The 17592-nt window shown below is 46.8% G+C and overlaps 2 protein-coding genes across 2 annotated transcripts; both read right to left on the bottom strand.

Moving 5' to 3' along the window:
* Nucleotides 1-8070: 8070 nt before the first annotated feature.
* Nucleotides 8071-9732, bottom strand: GAD1 (glutamate decarboxylase GAD1; the record flags this gene model as incomplete). The annotated part of the gene is made up of 1 exon (XM_018880702.1): nt 8071-9732. The coding sequence occupies one exon, from the start codon at nt 9730-9732 to the stop codon at nt 8071-8073; it is 1662 nt and encodes a 553-aa protein (XP_018734606.1).
* Nucleotides 9733-12326: 2594 nt separating this feature from the next.
* EGD1 (Egd1p) lies at nt 12327-12773 on the bottom strand (the record flags this gene model as incomplete). The annotated part of the gene is made up of 1 exon (XM_018880692.1): nt 12327-12773. The coding sequence occupies one exon, from the start codon at nt 12771-12773 to the stop codon at nt 12327-12329; it is 447 nt and encodes a 148-aa protein (XP_018734605.1).
* Nucleotides 12774-17592: the final 4819 nt, after the last annotated feature.

The raw sequence follows: 17592 nt of genomic DNA, 5'->3' as shown, positions 1-17592 counted from the left end.
TATCAGGATTAACTTGAAAGCTATGCTTTTGAAATGCCAAGTTACGGATATCGAGCCCGCTAGGGTCAGGGATGCCACCTCACAGTAGGTCTAATTTGTAAACTGGAGGGAGGAATCAGAGAATCGAGTGGCCGATGTTCAAGATGAAATGTAGGGCGGTTGGCCCTAAATGTTGATGAGGACCCAAAAATAAAAATAAAGAATTCAATCTCCATAATTGCTACTGCTAATGACTGAGAGACGACGCCAACAGGCGGCAGTTTTCCGATTTTCCGATTGTCTCACAAACCCGGCTGTTTTGGTTGGTTTAATTGATCAACCCAACCCGCCTACCACCTGACGACTAGTAATCGACACTGTAGCACCTGACCAAAGAACCGGATTAATCTATCACTCATCAGAATCATCACTTTTCTCCTATGATATTCGGCTTATTCCGGTGGTAATAATTCAGATGCAAAGTTGGTTTCCGTTTTCGTCCTTCTTTCCTGTCTGTACCCACCTCTTCTTGGCATTTTATTTTCGTGTTGTTTTTTTCGTCTTCATCTGTTGACTTTTGGCCAAACTCCTCTTTCAATTCGCTTTTTCACCTCGCTTTTTCACCTCGCTTTTTCACCTTGCTTCAACCCCTCTCCGGTCTCGCTCAAGTCCCTGTTGCTGTTCCCCACTTCGTTTATCCCCCGCCCTTCTTAAGCACCCCCTCAATTTTTTTTTTTTTTTTGCTTTTGCTTTTTGATAATGTGCATTTTTTGGTTTCTCTATCTGACCAATTTTATAGTTTAGTATAAGATCAAAAGAAAAAAAGAAAACTAAGAAAATAAACTTGTTCGTGTCTCCTTTTTTTTCAAAACTCTGGTAAAAACTAGTGCAAAACAGTACGGGTGAACCGAGCGCTACACGAGCCACTGGATTTTGTTTAACCGGAAACTTAAACTGGTTATGTCAATATTATGCACGTCAACATTTGGATAGTATCATGTCAATTCCGGGTATCTTTCTATCAGTGGTATCTAGTTTTTTTATTTTAAAAAAATTTCCTTCCCCCTTTCTTTTCGCTGCCGTTCTCAATAGTCACCTTGATACCGAGCCATTTGGTGATAGACTGGCCTTTGGCAAACTCCGTGATCGTCATAGTGAAATAATTGGAATAATAGGTCTGCTGCAGCTATAATTGCTTTTGAACAGGATCTTGGACAATGTTGATTGCTTTTTCTTGTTAAACTGTGCTTACCTGGAGACAGTTGGGAATGACGTTGTTGACAGATGTTGGCATAGGAGCATTAGCAAAAGGCTTTCGGAATAAAAATCAAACTGGTTTGTCCTTCCCATTGGAAAAGTTCCGATAAGTCCCCGACCCAATCCCAGTAAAAAATATTTGTCTCAGGTATATACGACGAAAAGTCACATAGGGTATATTCTCTGACAATAGAAAAAAAGGCAAAAAAATTTTTTCTTATAAAAAGAAAGAAAGTGGTCAGATTTGATATGATAACTTAAAATCCAAAGAGAGCCAGTAATTTTCAAAATACACTGATATCGATGCACATCAAAAGCGGATATCGATTTGCTGTTAATGGCTGAAATCGGTAGATTCACAGTGCACTTTACGCGGTTGTCTCATATCAGCTGTCTCATACCGGAAATGGATGCCGGACTTGATATTTGGTGTTCTCCACAAATAGCTGCTTACACAAGTGAGACTTGCGTTCGGTATCTTTTATAGTAATGCAATAATCTGAGACATCATAGAAAGCAAACTGTTAACATTTATCTGGCTCGGTTCCACGAGTGTCAAATGGTATTATTAGTGTTTGAACCGATTGGTAACCTCGCCGATGATTGTTATACTATTCAGAGCTCGTTGCGGTCGTAGCTTGAAACTCTGTCAATGAATTTGACCTTTCGTGGCGCTGCTGCTTATGCTTCTGGTTCTGCTTCTGGTTCTGCTGCCGCTGCTGCTGCTGCTGCTGCTGTCAGTTGTTCGGCATTTTCATAAATCTGATCAAACAGGTAACTGTCTGCAGTGGTCGGGTATTGCCTTTTTTTGGCTTTTGATCCACGAATTATTGTAAACGCAATATTTCCTGTATCAAAAAGTCTAGACCCCTAGATGGGTTTGCCGACAGTAAACTAATGAATTCTGTTGAGGGTTGTTGATATTGCCTGTGATAATTGGTGGATAATTGGTGCTATCTTGTTGAAGTTTTACTGGTCGGTGATGCTCAATGGCACAACATTGGTATTATAATCCACGAAATCAATGAATCATCCATCCGCAACTGCAATGTCAAGCCAATATCAATACCAATAACCAATATCAATATCAATCGTAGAATTAATAGCTGACAATAATGTCAATTGCGTGTAATTGGGTATCCGTACCATCCTAACTGAAGTACTTGTCGAATTATCGCCTACTTCACCGCGTATCTCTCGTCTCACCCATATCTTTCTCCCATATCATATCTGTAATCTTAACATTGATTCGATCCAAATTCATTGCTCAATTCTCTAGCACAATTATCTTCATCTCTCAACCCATCTATGTTTGAGCTTTCCTCATTCTCACTTCTTTTACTACACCCCTGACTAAACCGAACTGGAAAAGCCAACATACTTACAAAATGTGCACTTGCTGTTTATATCTGAACTGAGATAAAATCTCTGATTCCATGTTCTGGAATACTAGTGGATAAAATTTCCAACTCGAGCAAGGAACGTGATTCCGAAGATATAAAAAAAAAACAAAAATGAATGAAAGAATAACAATTCTGTAAAACTTTAGTGATAACTCAAATGATATAAGAAATCTTGCAACAAAAGTCAACTGCAATAGCTTGCAATACGGCCAAGTAATATAGTTAACACTCCAGTTTATAAGCAATTTTTTCTACTTGATGTATGCCCAAATCTATCTATAATGTCTTTAGTTTAACCGGGGGTGTTTTCTTCTTTTCAGCTATGTTCCGTTTAGCTTGCTTTTTAGTCTGGACCACGTTTAGAATTTAAGTTTATAAATCCAACTAGTCTCAGACATAATAAGCAACTTCCTCAGAGTATGTTTTTTTCTCGTGGTCGACTGAGGTGACTCTTGTATAATCCTTTCGAACTGAATGCTAAGTGTAATGAATAATTGTTCAATGGCGACAAACAAGCACTAGCTTGACACCTGTTTAAAAATACTCAATCTAAGAGACCCAAACCAGATCCGGGCTTGTAAGCAAAACTTGGCTATACCAGAAACTGGTAAATAGTGTATATTTATTTTTTGACATATATGTCAAGATACATATCTCTCAGCTATTAGACCCGTATATAATCAAGTGAAATTTGTTTTTCTTTTTCCCAACCTATTGTTCATGTCTTGGTTTACATCTACTCATATTCTTGATTTGTTCTTTGTTTTTTTTTTTTCTGTTCAATGATTAGTTCATTTTCTTTTGGGGGCAGCATCAAGGTCATGTACCTGATGGGTATCACTGTAGTTCTTTCTTGTTCTTGCTTTTTTTTTCCCTGATCTGTTGAGAATAACTCTCTCTCTTAATCTATGTAGATCAAAAAAATATAGTGTTGGTATTAGTTTAGTACCGCCGTGATTTCATTTTAAAGTAGGGCAGTCAGTGGTGGGGAGGGGCAGCATACGGATGTGCATTATCAACAGATGGTATGGCTTTATAGTTCACGTTTGAGAATGTTTTGTTAAAAGAGCCGTAAAAACGGTCGATTTTAATAATGCAATTGTCGGTGAATTTCTCATATAATTTCTTTGTTACTTAGATAATTGATATTGGTCAGAAATACTCTTTTGAAGTATGTGACCTGTTAATAGCCAACCTTTTTCGATATCTTGTAAAATCATGTTTTTCAAACAGCCTTTTTCAAAACGCCAACTTTTTTTTGTTTTTCTATTTGGTGTGTCTTTGTGGTTCGTTTTTTTCCTGTTTTCTGTTTCGATCCCCTGTAGACGCGGCTTTATATATTTTATATATTATATAATGCTGCTGCGTGAGAAGAAGAAAAAACAAAAGATTACCGTATGCTGTCGGAGTAATTCCGGTAGTGTCAGTGATTCATAGTGCCAAAACTAAAAAAAATTGAGAAACAGGCATAAAGGTAAATAATGGCCTGGATCTATTTATCGAACCACTCAGCAAGTGGGTATTTTTATTTGTGTACTGTAAGACACCGCTGATTACGTAACTGAAGAGTGGATAAATAGCTATGCATGTCTCGAATTGACTTATAATCAAGAATACGAGTCCTACAAGTACGGGCGCCGAGCAAAAAAAGCTGAGGGGGAACTCGGAGAAAGAGGGGAAATACGCGGGGTGGTTGAGAGTTATCCCGATGGAAATTGCCTGGAAAGAGTGGGGTCAGCAGCCTTGCATAATAAACTGAGTTACGCTCCAAAACTATTACCCGATCGTATGTGGCCGACAGAATATATCAACATCAAGTTTACAAATTTCTTATGACTTTATCTTCTGTTTACGGTGGATTTGATATGTTAAACGGGTTCATACTTTTCTTGTCAGTTTACGGGTAGCTTTTAATCTCTTTTGGGGTATTCATAACTATTAATCGATAATGCTCCTCTTTTGAGCCTTTTGCGTAGTTAACCCGATCGTCCAGATAGGCATGGTGTCATTAATCGCAGTGCATGAGCTGCAATTGCAGGGGATCTAGGAATCAGGGAGAGGGTGGTGTAAAGGGTAAAATGGTGGTGAAATTCCAGGATGAATTCTTTTGAGTGGAGGGAGGTTACCCTGTTATATTGATATGCTACGCTACTACATTGTTATATTACTACGCTGATAAGATGTCTAGAACGAATATTATTCTACTATACAGCGACGCTATAATGTCCTACTGTGATTACCACCAATTTGATATTATTCTACTATGATATGCCAATACAGACCCATAATACGCTATGAGATACTCTATGAGATACTCTATGAGATACTCTATGAAATTCTTTATGATACAGTCTAAATTATTATAGAAACTCGACAACACGAAAATGAGGCGGCCATATGCAGCACGGAACCCACGTTTGTTCGCTACATTTCAGGCATTTACAGTTGGCAGCTCAACCGGATTGCTTATTATTACTGACATTGTTCGAATTTTATTATACTTATTTTGTTTGAATGACAGCTGCCCTGATTGGTAGGTTTTGTGGCTTTTCCGACGGCAACCCGTTGTCATTTGAAACTGGATTATAGAAAGTGGGCTATAGAGTTGAGTTGTAGGGCTCAGCTCTATAGAGTTGAGTTTATGGAGCTGGAACTGGAACTGGAACTCAGTTACCCAGTTATTCAGTTACTCAGTTACTCAGTTACTCAGTTACTCAATTACTCAGTTACTCAGTTACTCACTTCCACAACTCAGTTGTCCTGCAACAGATCGTGCTCTTATTGTACATAACAGTTACTATTCATAGCCAGTATATGCATCTGCTCTGAAGATCTCTTGGATCTCGACTGTAGATTCGCATACAATGAATAAGTTTCATAATTCATCTTTCTTGAGAAATGGGGTCCAATAATACTGTCCAAAGGAAGGTGCGCTATTTTCGCTACTCTTTCCGAATCAAATAACATGCCTGTTGCGGTCCTTGCATTATGATACACATGTTCATCATGTTGTCACAGGCACTTGGACATGATGTCTCTGACATTCATGTCTCGGTTGACATTCGTATCCAATCCTCATAAGCTATCTTGAGCTGTTTAAATTCGCCTAAAATATACAAGTTCCCCTCATTCCTTGCATAGATATTGCATAGATTTCTTCCCTTCCAAGTTCTGGAACTTTTTGAAACTGGTAGGAAGCAACTGCTGACACAACCGATCCAGTCGACAACTAAGGGAGCCGGCTAATCACACAAAAGTGTTTCAAATTTAAATCCACTTAGACCCCTGATCAGTGCAACTTGCTGCTACAAATGTCTTGCATGTGACCTGGCTAGTATATTAGGCATGTTGCAAAGGCAAAGGGTCCTGTGCGGTCGTTAGATAAAATTAAGCTTCTTCGGATATAGGTTTAAACTTTGCAACTCCTGGATCGACACTTGACCATACTGATAAATGTGTTTCAAGACACATGGTTTGACTGTGCAAATAACCTAAGTGCCACTAGACCCTCATGGCGTTTGCGTATCGCTTGCCGCATCCGAGAGAGTCCAAAAAAGCTCATATAATGGACCGTTTTCCAGTAGGTTCTAGGCCCTGGAAATAGGTGCACTTGGCTTTTGTTTACCTCTGCTTCACGATCCTTGAACTACTATTTGTCATGAGAAAAATCCACCTGTCTATAAAGGTATAGAAAGATGACAGCGAAACTATTGATTACACTCTAGTAAATTGCATTGATTGGTTCTTAACAACCGATTTGTACACTAAAAATATTGATTGGTGATACCTATTACAGCTTTACCTCATCAACCATGGTTCTTCTAGTACTAACAAGCTAGTTATTCGAATAAAGTATTAGTAATTTGCTCAGATTTAGCGGGGTAAAACCAAAGTGCAAGTTTGAGTTATCTAAACTATAACAACAGAATTGGCCAGTATTTCTTTTTCTTTTTATATTACGTGAACTAATTTTACCTGTAAACAGAGAAACGGGGTAGTTGCAATAAAGGCAGCAGCACTTTTCTCATAACACCTTCAATACGCCATGGATGTAAATACAAGAGGTGGAGCCTGTAGTTCGACATTTGTTTTCCACTTTTACCTTCTGGAATGAGATGCCGAACTGTACTTCTTGAGACATTTGCAGAGTGTACCCTCCCCGGGGCTAACTTTAAATCCACAGGTGCATCTTTACAGTGCTATTTACAGTGCAATTTAGCCTGCTCTGGTGCTTCAAGCGTCGTCGTTAAGCTTTGAACTTCCCTGGCATTGCGATTAAGCTTTGAACTTCCCTGGCATTGCGATGCTTCCATCCCATTTCTGCAAAGGTGTTCTCGATAAATCAAGTACAAATAACGGGCATGGAGTCCAGACTGAGTCTGGAACGTAATCCTCTTTTGTCGTTAATGGTCGGTCACCTGTCAGTTCACACTCGTTTATCAGAATGTTCCTTAACAACCAGAAAGTAACAACCAAAGTAACAACCAAAGTAACAACGGAAACATAGATACACACATCACGTTAATTTCACACCGAACGACTGCCAAGAAATGTTTATAACACATGCATTGGCATTTGGCATTGCCAGGGCGAGCAGCATCAGCGGTCAGATATGGCGAAAATTACTACATTGACGCCCCTGCCGTTGCAGGTAATGTAGTATCTACTAGCGAAAAATATCAGACATGACGAAACTCTATAACCAGCCCTCATTCTCGCTCGTATAGCGACTGCAAACTCACACCTCGTGGCAGCATGGCTGCGGGCCATTTAAAGTTGGCTCTTATTATATCTCTCGGGTAGCTGTTCTATTCCGGCAGTAGTTGATGAGTAAAAATAGCATAAGCTCATCTGTTTCATATTAAAAATAGCAGCTAACACCCAACCAAACTTCTGTCTCAACCCTCAGCAACCTCACCGGGCCACCTCCAGAACGTGGGCAGAAACTCTGTGCCCACAGCACGCCACGGCCCTTCTGTCGTCTTACAGCGAACCGAGTCAAACCTTGTTAATATAGCTCGCCTAACTATAGTTCTTGCCAAGACACGCTCTGGCAGGTGACGTGCCTCGAGTGAAACACGGGCCCACACGGGAGGGGGGCGCTGCCTCCGGCGGCTGGGGCTCCGCCCCAGACCCCGTGGCTCCTCTCGCTGCGCTCGAGTCGTTGCGTGGGCGTCCCCTGCATGTGTTTTGTTTCGGGAGTTCAGTTTCTCAGTTGAAGAGAACGTGGATTGTGTCGTCAGGGATCCCTGAAAAATGCCGATCCTTGCCCGAATTGTTAATTTCAGGGGTAACTTCACAACTTCCCCCCTCTCAGCAGCGACCCCCGACGGCCGACTCGAGCGCAGCGAGAGGAGCCACGGGGTCTGGGGCGGAGCCCCAGCCGCCGGAGGCAGTCTGACACAAAAAAAACCAGTTTATTTAGTACAATTTAACACTTGGTACCGTGAGAGTGGCCGCTTCGGGTGCCGGTCTCCTCCTGGAAGTCCCAGTATTGAGGGTGTTCCGAGTCGAGTGGATTCGACGTGGTAAGGGCCAGCAGGGTCTTGTAGAGCTTGTCGGACTCGGTTTCGGCGGTGTAGTGGTCCTTGACCGACGAGGTGAGTTTTTGCACGGTGGCCACGATGTGTTCCATGAGCATATCGAGGATGTCGACCGAGAGCGAGGCTCGAACCACCACTCGGAGCACTTCGATGTCCTCGAGGTCGGCTGGCATGGGGTAGTTGGGGATGATGTAGCCTCGAACACGCAGAAGAGTCGAGACAGCTTGTTGGGGGATCATGGGATACTGTTCTCTGAAACTCTTGGAGAAACGGAATGACACAACGGGAAGACCGGGATTGTAGAATTCGGGGTCCTGGTTGGTGATATCCGAGGGCTTTCCAGTGTAACTGTGTACACCCTTGGGTCTGTGGATATCACTCAAAACCTCAAAGTATCCAGTGGCCTCAAGGAAAGTGGCAAACAAACGGGCGTTGGCGAGCGAAGCACTGTGCAGGTTTCTGTAGCCCTCGAGTCCGAGACTGACAAAGTTGTAGTACTGGTGAATGACGGGGAAACCAGGTCTCGAGAAGTTAAGAGTGTAGGTGTCTTCACTTCCTCCCAAATAGTGGAGAGTAAACAAGAGCTCTTCAGGGAGGTACTTACGATCTCTCCAGATGATCCAGCCCAATCCTACAGTGACAAGACCGAACTTGTGGCCACTGGTATTGATGGACTTGACACGATCAATACGGAAATCGAACTTGAGACTGGGAGTCACAAAAGGAGCAACAAGAGCACCACTGGCACCATCGACATGTATATCAACAGAAATACCAGTCTCCTTCTCAATCTCATCAAGAACATCAGAAACAGCTTCGACGTCTTGGTAGTGTCCAGTATAAGTAGAACCGGCAATCACAAAAACACCAATGGTATTTTCATCAACAGTTTTTTTCAAGTCCTGAGGATTGAATCCGTACGAGTTTTCAGCATCAACTGGTAACAATCTGGCAGTGACGTCAAAGTAACGGGCAAACTTCTCCAAAGCAACTTGGGCATTGGATCCCATGATGATGTTAGGAGTGACGCCTTTAATATCTCTTCCTTTAGCCCTTTGAGCAGCTTCCCAACGTCTCTTCATGGCCAAACCTCCCAAGTGAATAGCTTCAGAAGAACCAGTAGTGGCAGTACCAACACCCAATTCGCCCTTGGGGACGTTCCAGAGGTTGGACAAGATAGCAACACATCTTTGGTGAATGGTTTGCAAAGCAGGGTACTCGTCACCATCAGCCAAGTTCTTGCCAATATTGTCAGCGAGCAAACTCAAAGCAGGCTCTTCAATGAAGGTGTTGACAAAGGAAGCCAAGTTGAGTGAAGGGATACCGTCCAAATCAAGTTCAGAACGGATGACAGACGCAACAATGCGCTTGTCAATTGCAGCCTCTTGCATACGGAACTTGGGAATGGGCTCATGGATATAACGAGCCAAGTCGTGTGAACCTTCGGTGGTGTTCTGGTTTCCAGCACGCAGACCAACGGCCGAATCAGGAGTGGTTTTCTGAAGCTTGGCCAGCAAGGTTTCAGCGTTGACGTCGTCAGAGAGAGACATTTTTGAGATACTTAAGTAGGTGAGTTAAGTAAGTATGTCGATTGAAGTATCCGTCAAGAATCAATCAATTTCAGTTTAATGTAATGTTGAATATGAAGCCAACACTAACAAGTCGATCTAATATCTAATTTCCAGTTATCAAGTCAGTTGAAAAAAACCAATTGAAATACAATCACAAGTCAATTGAAAGCCAATTTCAAGTCAATTACAACTCAATTGCGATAAACACCGGTTCTAGCGTATCTCAACAAGTAGACGATCTGTTTATTTTTATTAGTTTCCGATCTTGTCAATTTCCAATTCCTCTCCCAGCTCCTTTCTCAATTCCTTTTCCAATTCCTCTGACAGTTCCTCTGTCAATTCCTCTCCCACCTCTTATCCCAACTCATAACCCCGGTATCTCCGCCCCGCACGTCCGTAACATCCATCCGGTGCATCGGTGCACTGTAGCTGACATGTCTATAAAACATGTACCTCATCGCACTTATCACCCACCAACCACTACCTCACACCCTGCTTGCTACCTTCAACCAATCCATATTCCTCATATTCCTCTTCACTTACACACACACACACACAAAAATTATTTCTTAGTAGTATGATAATAACTACTAATAAAAAAATTCCTATCTAAAATCGATAAACAATTGACAGTAACGGTCCTAGGTTGACATATTTATATATACTGAGCAGCCGCCCTAGGAGCGAGCGACCGCTCCGGCCACAGACGCCCCTAAACCACTCAGTTCGCATGTTAAGGTTTGCTACCAAAACCTGCCCCAACGTAGAGTTCACAGGCAGGGGTGTCTGGCTGGCCTCCCAAACCAATTGCTAGTAATTTCGTCATACTATGCGAGCCTGTGCGAGCCTATGCAAGCCTGCCTGCCAAGTTGCCAGCCTAATGCCCGGATCGTCCCTTATTACCCCGTAAACAAAGTGGTTGCATGAACAAAGTGCCGCAGTACGGTTCAGAGCCTCACCGGCCCGACTGTCAATAACTACCCGAGAGGAGCTGAAAGTACCGGTTTTTTGAACTGTTTTTGGTATATCTAAGTTTACTCCCACTCGTGATAATTTGTAGAAAAAGTATCACCGGTCTACCGATTCCACCGATTCCACCGATTGTACCGATTCATTACAACATTACAACTGAGTTCACATCCACATCCACGTTCCCATTGTGTTCTCATTTCGACTCTCTAAATCTGAGACACTCGTGCTCATAACCCCTATAACCCCTCTGTAGTTCGTTATCTATAAACCCCTTGTACCCCTCTCGATCAGTCTGTGATCCCCTCTATGATCCCTCTGCAACCCTCTAACCCCTCTAACCCCTCTCAACCCCTCAATTAACAGTGGGTCGCTGTGCCTCCCCGTCCTGTATCGTGTGTAGCCCCTCAATTGTTATTAGCTAAACAACGCACAAGCTCCACGCTAAGACCACGCTAAGACGCTCTCACTCACTAGCAAACCTGCCGGCCGATCCGGTCCCCTGTCGTGTCTGCTCCATGCCTAAACCATGCCTGAACCATGCCGCTGCTATTCACTCCTTTGCTGCTCCGCCCATCATATGCAGGCCAAGCATTTCCGCAACTGCTGCTGCTGCCGCTGCTCCTGTCAAAACAGCCCCTCCATCGGCGCCCCTATGACACGGGCGTCTCACTACCGCCAGTCCCGGCGAGGGAGGGGTCCACTGGGACCGGGGTCTGCCTCCGGCGGCTGGGGCTCCGCCCCAGACCCTGGTTGCTCCTGCTTCGCAGGAGATGGCGGGAGAAGGGTGGACGTGGAGGGGAGAGGACCAGGGGGGCGTGTGGGGAGCTGGTCGATCTGTTAGATAACCCCCATCGGCAGCTTATCATGAAAGGTCATGACATCAGCACAGCAGGCCATCAGGTCATCACAGCACCAACACAGTGGTTCTGGCCCCCATGAACCGCCTCTCCCTTGCGTGTCTCACCTGCCACCCTCTGCCCTCAATTACTAATTGGACACGAGCCCGTCTGTCACCACGCCGTTACTCCTCCCATCGGGGCCCCACCACGGTCCGCAATTGTCGGAGGGGCACATGCCTCCGGCGGCTGGGGCTCCGCCCCAGACCCTGGTTGCTCCTGCTTCGCAGGAGATGGCGGGGGGACCCCTCCACGCAGCGGGGTGCTCCGCAGGAGATGGCAGAGGGCCCTCGACGCATCGACTCGAGCGCAGCGAGAGGAGCAGCGGGGTCTGGGGCGGAGCCCCAGCCGCCGGAGGCAGAACCCCACCCCCCAGCGACGGGGACCCCTCCACGCAACGACTCGAGCGCAGCGAGAGGAGCAGCGGGGTCTGGGGCAGAGCCCCAGCCGCCGGAGGCAGGTGCGTGCCCCCACCGTGAGTCCGGGGCCGGAACCGAGATGAGGGTTTCGCGAGGCAGCGGCAGGCTGCTCTTTTCGTACACAAGATATATATATACAGATATTATCTTAACAGGTAGCTCTCGAGGGTTGCAGTTTTTTTCACTTCGTTATTCGTAGAGTGGGGCACGACATGGTCGCGGTGGTGGTAGAAGTGGGGAAGTGGGGTGGTGCTCGTGAGAAGAGAGGGGGACGAGGGGGGAGTGTTTAGTCGACACGGTCCTCGAAGTTCTCGCCCTCGACGAGCTCGGGAATATCGTCGTCCTCGGCCTCCTTAGCACCGGTACCGGCCTTGAGTTGCTCGGTGAGTTGACGCAATTGCTCCAAAGACTCAGGACCCATGGAAGAAAGGACCTCGGGAAGCATCTCGCTCATGGTCTTCTCAACGGGGTTACCGGTGATGGCAAATGTGTTGGAAGGAACAGAGGCTTGAACAGAGGCACGGGGGAAGTGCAGAACAGTGCCGTCGTCCTTGAACATGTTAACCGACTCAATACCGGTGATGGGTTGAACTTGGACCTTTTGAAGAGCGGCTTGGAGCTTCTTGTCATCGCCCTCGGTGTTCTTGGCGGTTCTCTTGACCTTACGACGAGGAGTACCCTTACCGCCGATTCTGACGGACTTCTGAAGACGAGCTAACTTATCGGCGTCCATAATGAATCTGTAACTGTTAGTCTACGGCTCTAAGGGGGAGGGGCGGGGGGGCCCGCCTCCGGCGGCTGGGGCTCCGCCCCAGACCCCGTGGCTCCTCTCGCTACGCTCGAGTCGGTGCGTGGGGTGAGGGGCAGCGTTGGGGAGGGGCGGTGCGGGGAGAGGCGAGGGAGGGGGATGGTGGAGACATGCGGGGTGGAGGGGACATGGTGAGCAGATCAGGGGGAGGGGGGTGTCGAGGGGGTTGGTTCATGGAAAGAGGCCCTGTCGAGGCTCTCTGTTGTCGAAAAGAACCATAATCACAGAAAATTACTCCATTGAACCAATGGTTCTCGAGTCTGGATCGGTTCTGGTGCTGCTGATTCCGATGCCAGTGCTGATGCCGGACACCTTGTTCCTGACGACGACCGTCCTTCAACAAACGGGGGACCCCCACGCCCGACTCGAGCGAAGCGAGAGGAGCAGCGGGGTCTGGGGCGGAGCCCCAGCCGCCGGAGGCACGGCACCCAGTCCCGTGTCCAGCGGACCGTGTGAGACAGCAGTCGTTGCAGGACCCTGATCCAAGCTCCGGGTCGTGGTCGGTGGTGGGTGTTGGAGTTCGAGGTGAGAGTTGTTAGAGGAGTCGATTCGCCAGGGTCGTGGTCGCCAGTCGGTCTGTCCCGCCTGTCCTCCGTCAGTGATCCATTGACTGTGTCACCAACGCTGATTGAGGGTTGATGAAGAGCTGATGAAGAATGGTGGGGTGGTCGTGGTCGTGGTCGTGGTCGTGGTCGTGGACGTGGACGTGGACGTGGGGTCGAATGTGTTTTTCGTTGTTTTTCGTTGTTGGTGAAACCTAAATTTTGTCATTGACTGTTTCGTTTGTCCATATTCGGGAGGAGTCGATAGTGTCGTGTGTCGAATGATCCAGATTCAGCTCCGCACTGAGTCGAGAGTAGTCGCCGTTCCATGTCCCAAGTTCGCGATCCCGCAATCGCTCGTGGCCAGCCAATCCCTGTTCGTTTTTTTCGAATCCCCTATGTAAAATCCCAGGTGGTCGCGCCCATTGTGCCTGCTACGTACATTGTGTGCGTGTGCAATTGGTTCTGATCTAATAACTCACAACTGGTGTAGGTTGGCGGTCGGTGAAAATGCCAGTGAAATTTTCGGGAAGAGTCAAATCAAGTGTGCTTTGTTGGCTGCTAATATCCTGCGTAGTCTGTGGCACAGCAAGCGTATTTTGCAGACCTCGCGTTGTTTTCTCCCAAATAAGCTGCTCCCTCACCGCCGAAGCGACTGGAACTTTTTGTGGAGAAGCGTCTTGTCACGTGAACTCCAAACGTCTCTCAGGGGTGGTTTCAGGGGGGGATGGGGGTCTGCCTCCGGCGGCTGGGGCTCTGCCCCAGACCCCGTGGCTCGCTTCGCTCGGTCTAATACTCGGGGCTCGGGAGTGGGTTTGTGGTATCAGTTGTGTTTGGTCGTAGACTCTTTTTGTTTTTGTTTTGCAAGTTCTACATTGCGGGGTCGCCGGCCGGTAAGCTCTTGACCAGTGATTCAATGCTAGACATGAATTTTCTCGTGAACCAGTTGTCTTATTTTGCAGTAAAAAATAATAGATCTTTTTATTTGTAACAACTTTGGTCGATAAAATTGCCCTGTCGCCTCAGACATGAGAGTGGCTCTTAATTTTCATTAGTGATCCAGTTGCACTCAGCTCTGGTTAAAGTAGCCTCCTCATTGGCTAGAAACTGACCGTCGAATGAAGAGAATCGTTTCTATTTGAAGTAAGTAGGTCATCTTCGTTTCTGAAATAAGTTGGCACAGTCCTCTCATCTCGACCACTGCACTATAACAAGCAAGACTAGTCAAATATCTTCCAACCATTATTAATGAGCAGTGAGTGATCCACTGTCACACACCCTCTCTATCTCAGAGTACGAGACATATACCTGTTAATCCGAATCGCTGAACTGACCAGACCAAATGATAAAGCAATTAAATATACATTAAAGTAGTCTTTTGTTACAGTTGCTTGCAATTACTATGACGGTAATTACAATAATCATAAATATTATAAACAATTGTTCGAAGTGACCTCTGACCTTCTACTCTACATAGGCTCCCTGGTACATGCTGGACAGATAACTGACTTATACCGACAAGTTGGTCTTCTCATGCTGCCAAAAAAAAAAAATACGGAGACTCCACCAGCCGCAAAAGAACAAACACCAAACACAATAAAAGCAGTAAATCAACATTCTCACAAACCATTGAACTCAGTTATCCAACTGATATCATCACCCTGATATTGACCTCATACCATATCCGGCAGCGATCGGTGAGTTTCACCACTCACCACCAGCCTTCTATTGCATGAGATAGAGCATAAACTGGCTCTACTCCAGTCTTTAACACCCACTGGCCTCACCAATTGCTCCCGTAACCAGGGTCCAGAGGCTGTGGCGCTGCCTCCGGCGGCTGGGGCTCCGCCCCAGACCCTGGTTGCTCCTCTCGCTTCGCTCGAGTCGTTGCGTGGGCCTGCCACTCAATTTGCGAAACGGGTCAAAGCCATGAACTGGACTCACTGTCACATCACCCGCAACCCCACCCCCTGAACTCCCCCGCTCCCCCACGCCCGACTCGAGCGAAGCGAGAGGAGCAACCAGGGTCTGGGGCGGAGCCCCAGCCGCCGGAGGCAGCCCTCCCCCCACCAGAGCACCGAACAGCAGAATGCAGACCGCCACTAATGGGGCTTGTGGGATGGACGAGCAGAGATGGGGAGGGGCAAGTGAGTTCGGTTGGGCAGGTCCGTCAGGTGGTGCCAGTTTGAGTTTGAGCGGGTCCTAACGCAGGAGGAGGTGGGAAGATGGGCTCCTGAACAGGCATGGTTCGAGGGGCAGATGTGCTAAAGGGGGGCTCGTACATGGCTTCCGCCAGTCGCAAAACAGCAACGATCGATTTCTAGCTTGAAACACCGGGGGCTATCAAGCACACTGATCGGCCTCGATAGGCACCCGCTCTGCACAACCCACCAGCCATTTACGTAACTGCGCAGGGAGGGGGGCTTGCCTCCGGCGGCTGGGGCTCCGCCCCAGACCCTGGTTGCTCCTCTCGCTGCGCTCGAGTCGGGCGAGGGGCGTTCCCCGCCGGGCGGAGGGGTAGCGCAGAAGTCCACGCACAGCCCCCTCTTTGGCACCCCCTCGCCCGACTCGAGCGCAGCGAGAGGAGCAACCAGGGTCTGGGGCGGAGCCCCAGCCGCCGGAGGCAAACCCCCCCCTCGGAAATGCAGCGGGGTTTCAGGTGTGGTCGAGATGCCGCCCTGGTTTCTGGTGCAGTCGGGCCTGGATCTTCCGGCATCGTTAAACGTCAGAGGAGAATGTCGGCTGACAGGGCCGGAATTCGAGTGTGAGTTAGTGTGAGTTAAGCTTCGGGCTTTAATTCTATTGTGTCTGTAGCGTCGTTGCTGGTTCGTGAGTTTTTGTGTGGGAGAGTCTATTTTGTTTTGTATCTGTAGTTACTGGCGGTTTCTCCGTGGTTTCTCCTGGTTACTGCGTGTTTACTGCGGATCAGTCTGTCGTTGCTGCTGTGTCTTGAGCTGTGTATGCTATCTGCTGTGTATGCTTTTGCTGTGTGTGCTTCTGTTACCGTATCTGCTGTGGTATGTAGCGTGTATTCTGCCTGCTGTCTGACGTACTCAGTCGGCTGTGTTTGATGTTGGATGTACCACTATACTTACCACAATACTCTATCTGCTGTGTTTTATCTGTTTCCGTTTCATCTCTCTTATCTGTTCTGTTTTATCTGTTTTGTCTGTTTTGTCGTCTGCTGTGTCTATCGTTTTGTCTGTTTAATCTGTTATCTGCTTGTTTATTTTATTTTTTTTATTTTATTTTATTTATTTTTCATCCTGTTTCACTTAGTTAAATGTTACTAATTATTCCCAGCGGTGGAGGTATCGCGGATTTAATGGTATTGCCGGCAGTGCAGTGCCTGGAGACCGGGTATTAAATTATCAAGCATATGAAAATGTAGTAACAAAGTAGTAACAAAGTATCTCCAGGCCGGAGAATAGGGTGTTCCGGTAACGCCGGCAAGGGGACAATGTTTGTTTTGCTTTCAGACGACTGGAACACCGGTCTCGCTTGGCTGTCAGGTCGTCGTTAGCACTGACACACGCCCGCCTGCCAGCCTGTCCGCCTTTCGACCGGTCGGTCTGCAAAAAAAAAAAGTGACCTGGCTGGCCCACTCGAGACCTAATTTTATTACTAGGATAATTATTATCTTTCCACATGTACAAGCCTCTTACATAGTACATAGTACATAGTACATAGTACATGAACTGCCCTCAAACGCACCTCTTCAGCACGGCTAGGGTCCATGTATAGAGTAGCAGGTTGGCTTGCAGAGTGTGTGCAGTTCCAAGTAAAAAGAAAAAAACTTTAGTTAGCGACAGCAGTTACCAATAATAATATTTTCCCTTTCGTCTTTCCTCGGGCACCGATATTCTCATTCAGCGGCCTTCATTCTCCTGTCCCCGACACTCTTACACTCTTTTTTCCCGGTGCTATCGCCTGATTTCCCCGTGTCCTCGCACCAATATAACCACTATCGCTACCGGCTCTAGGGCCTCTATTGTATCATGTCGAGATTGCGAGTATTGTCCAGTAAGTACCATTCTACGTCTCCTGACTCCTGACGACTGGTTTCTAGGTCCAACTGGACCGGGAGCTCGTTTTCTGGGGTGTTTTGGGGGGAGGGGACTGCCTCCGGCGGCTGGGGCTCCGCCCCAGACCCTGGTTGCTCCTGCTTCGCAGGAGTTTTTTTTCGTAGGGGGTCGTCGACG

The sequence above is a fragment of the Sugiyamaella lignohabitans genome, chromosome A (assembly GCF_001640025.1).
Source record: "Sugiyamaella lignohabitans strain CBS 10342 chromosome A, complete sequence".
NCBI lineage: Eukaryota > Fungi > Ascomycota > Dipodascomycetes > Dipodascales > Trichomonascaceae > Sugiyamaella > Sugiyamaella lignohabitans.
Note: the sequence above shows the minus strand (reverse complement) of the source record. Positions and strands in the feature narration are given on the sequence as shown.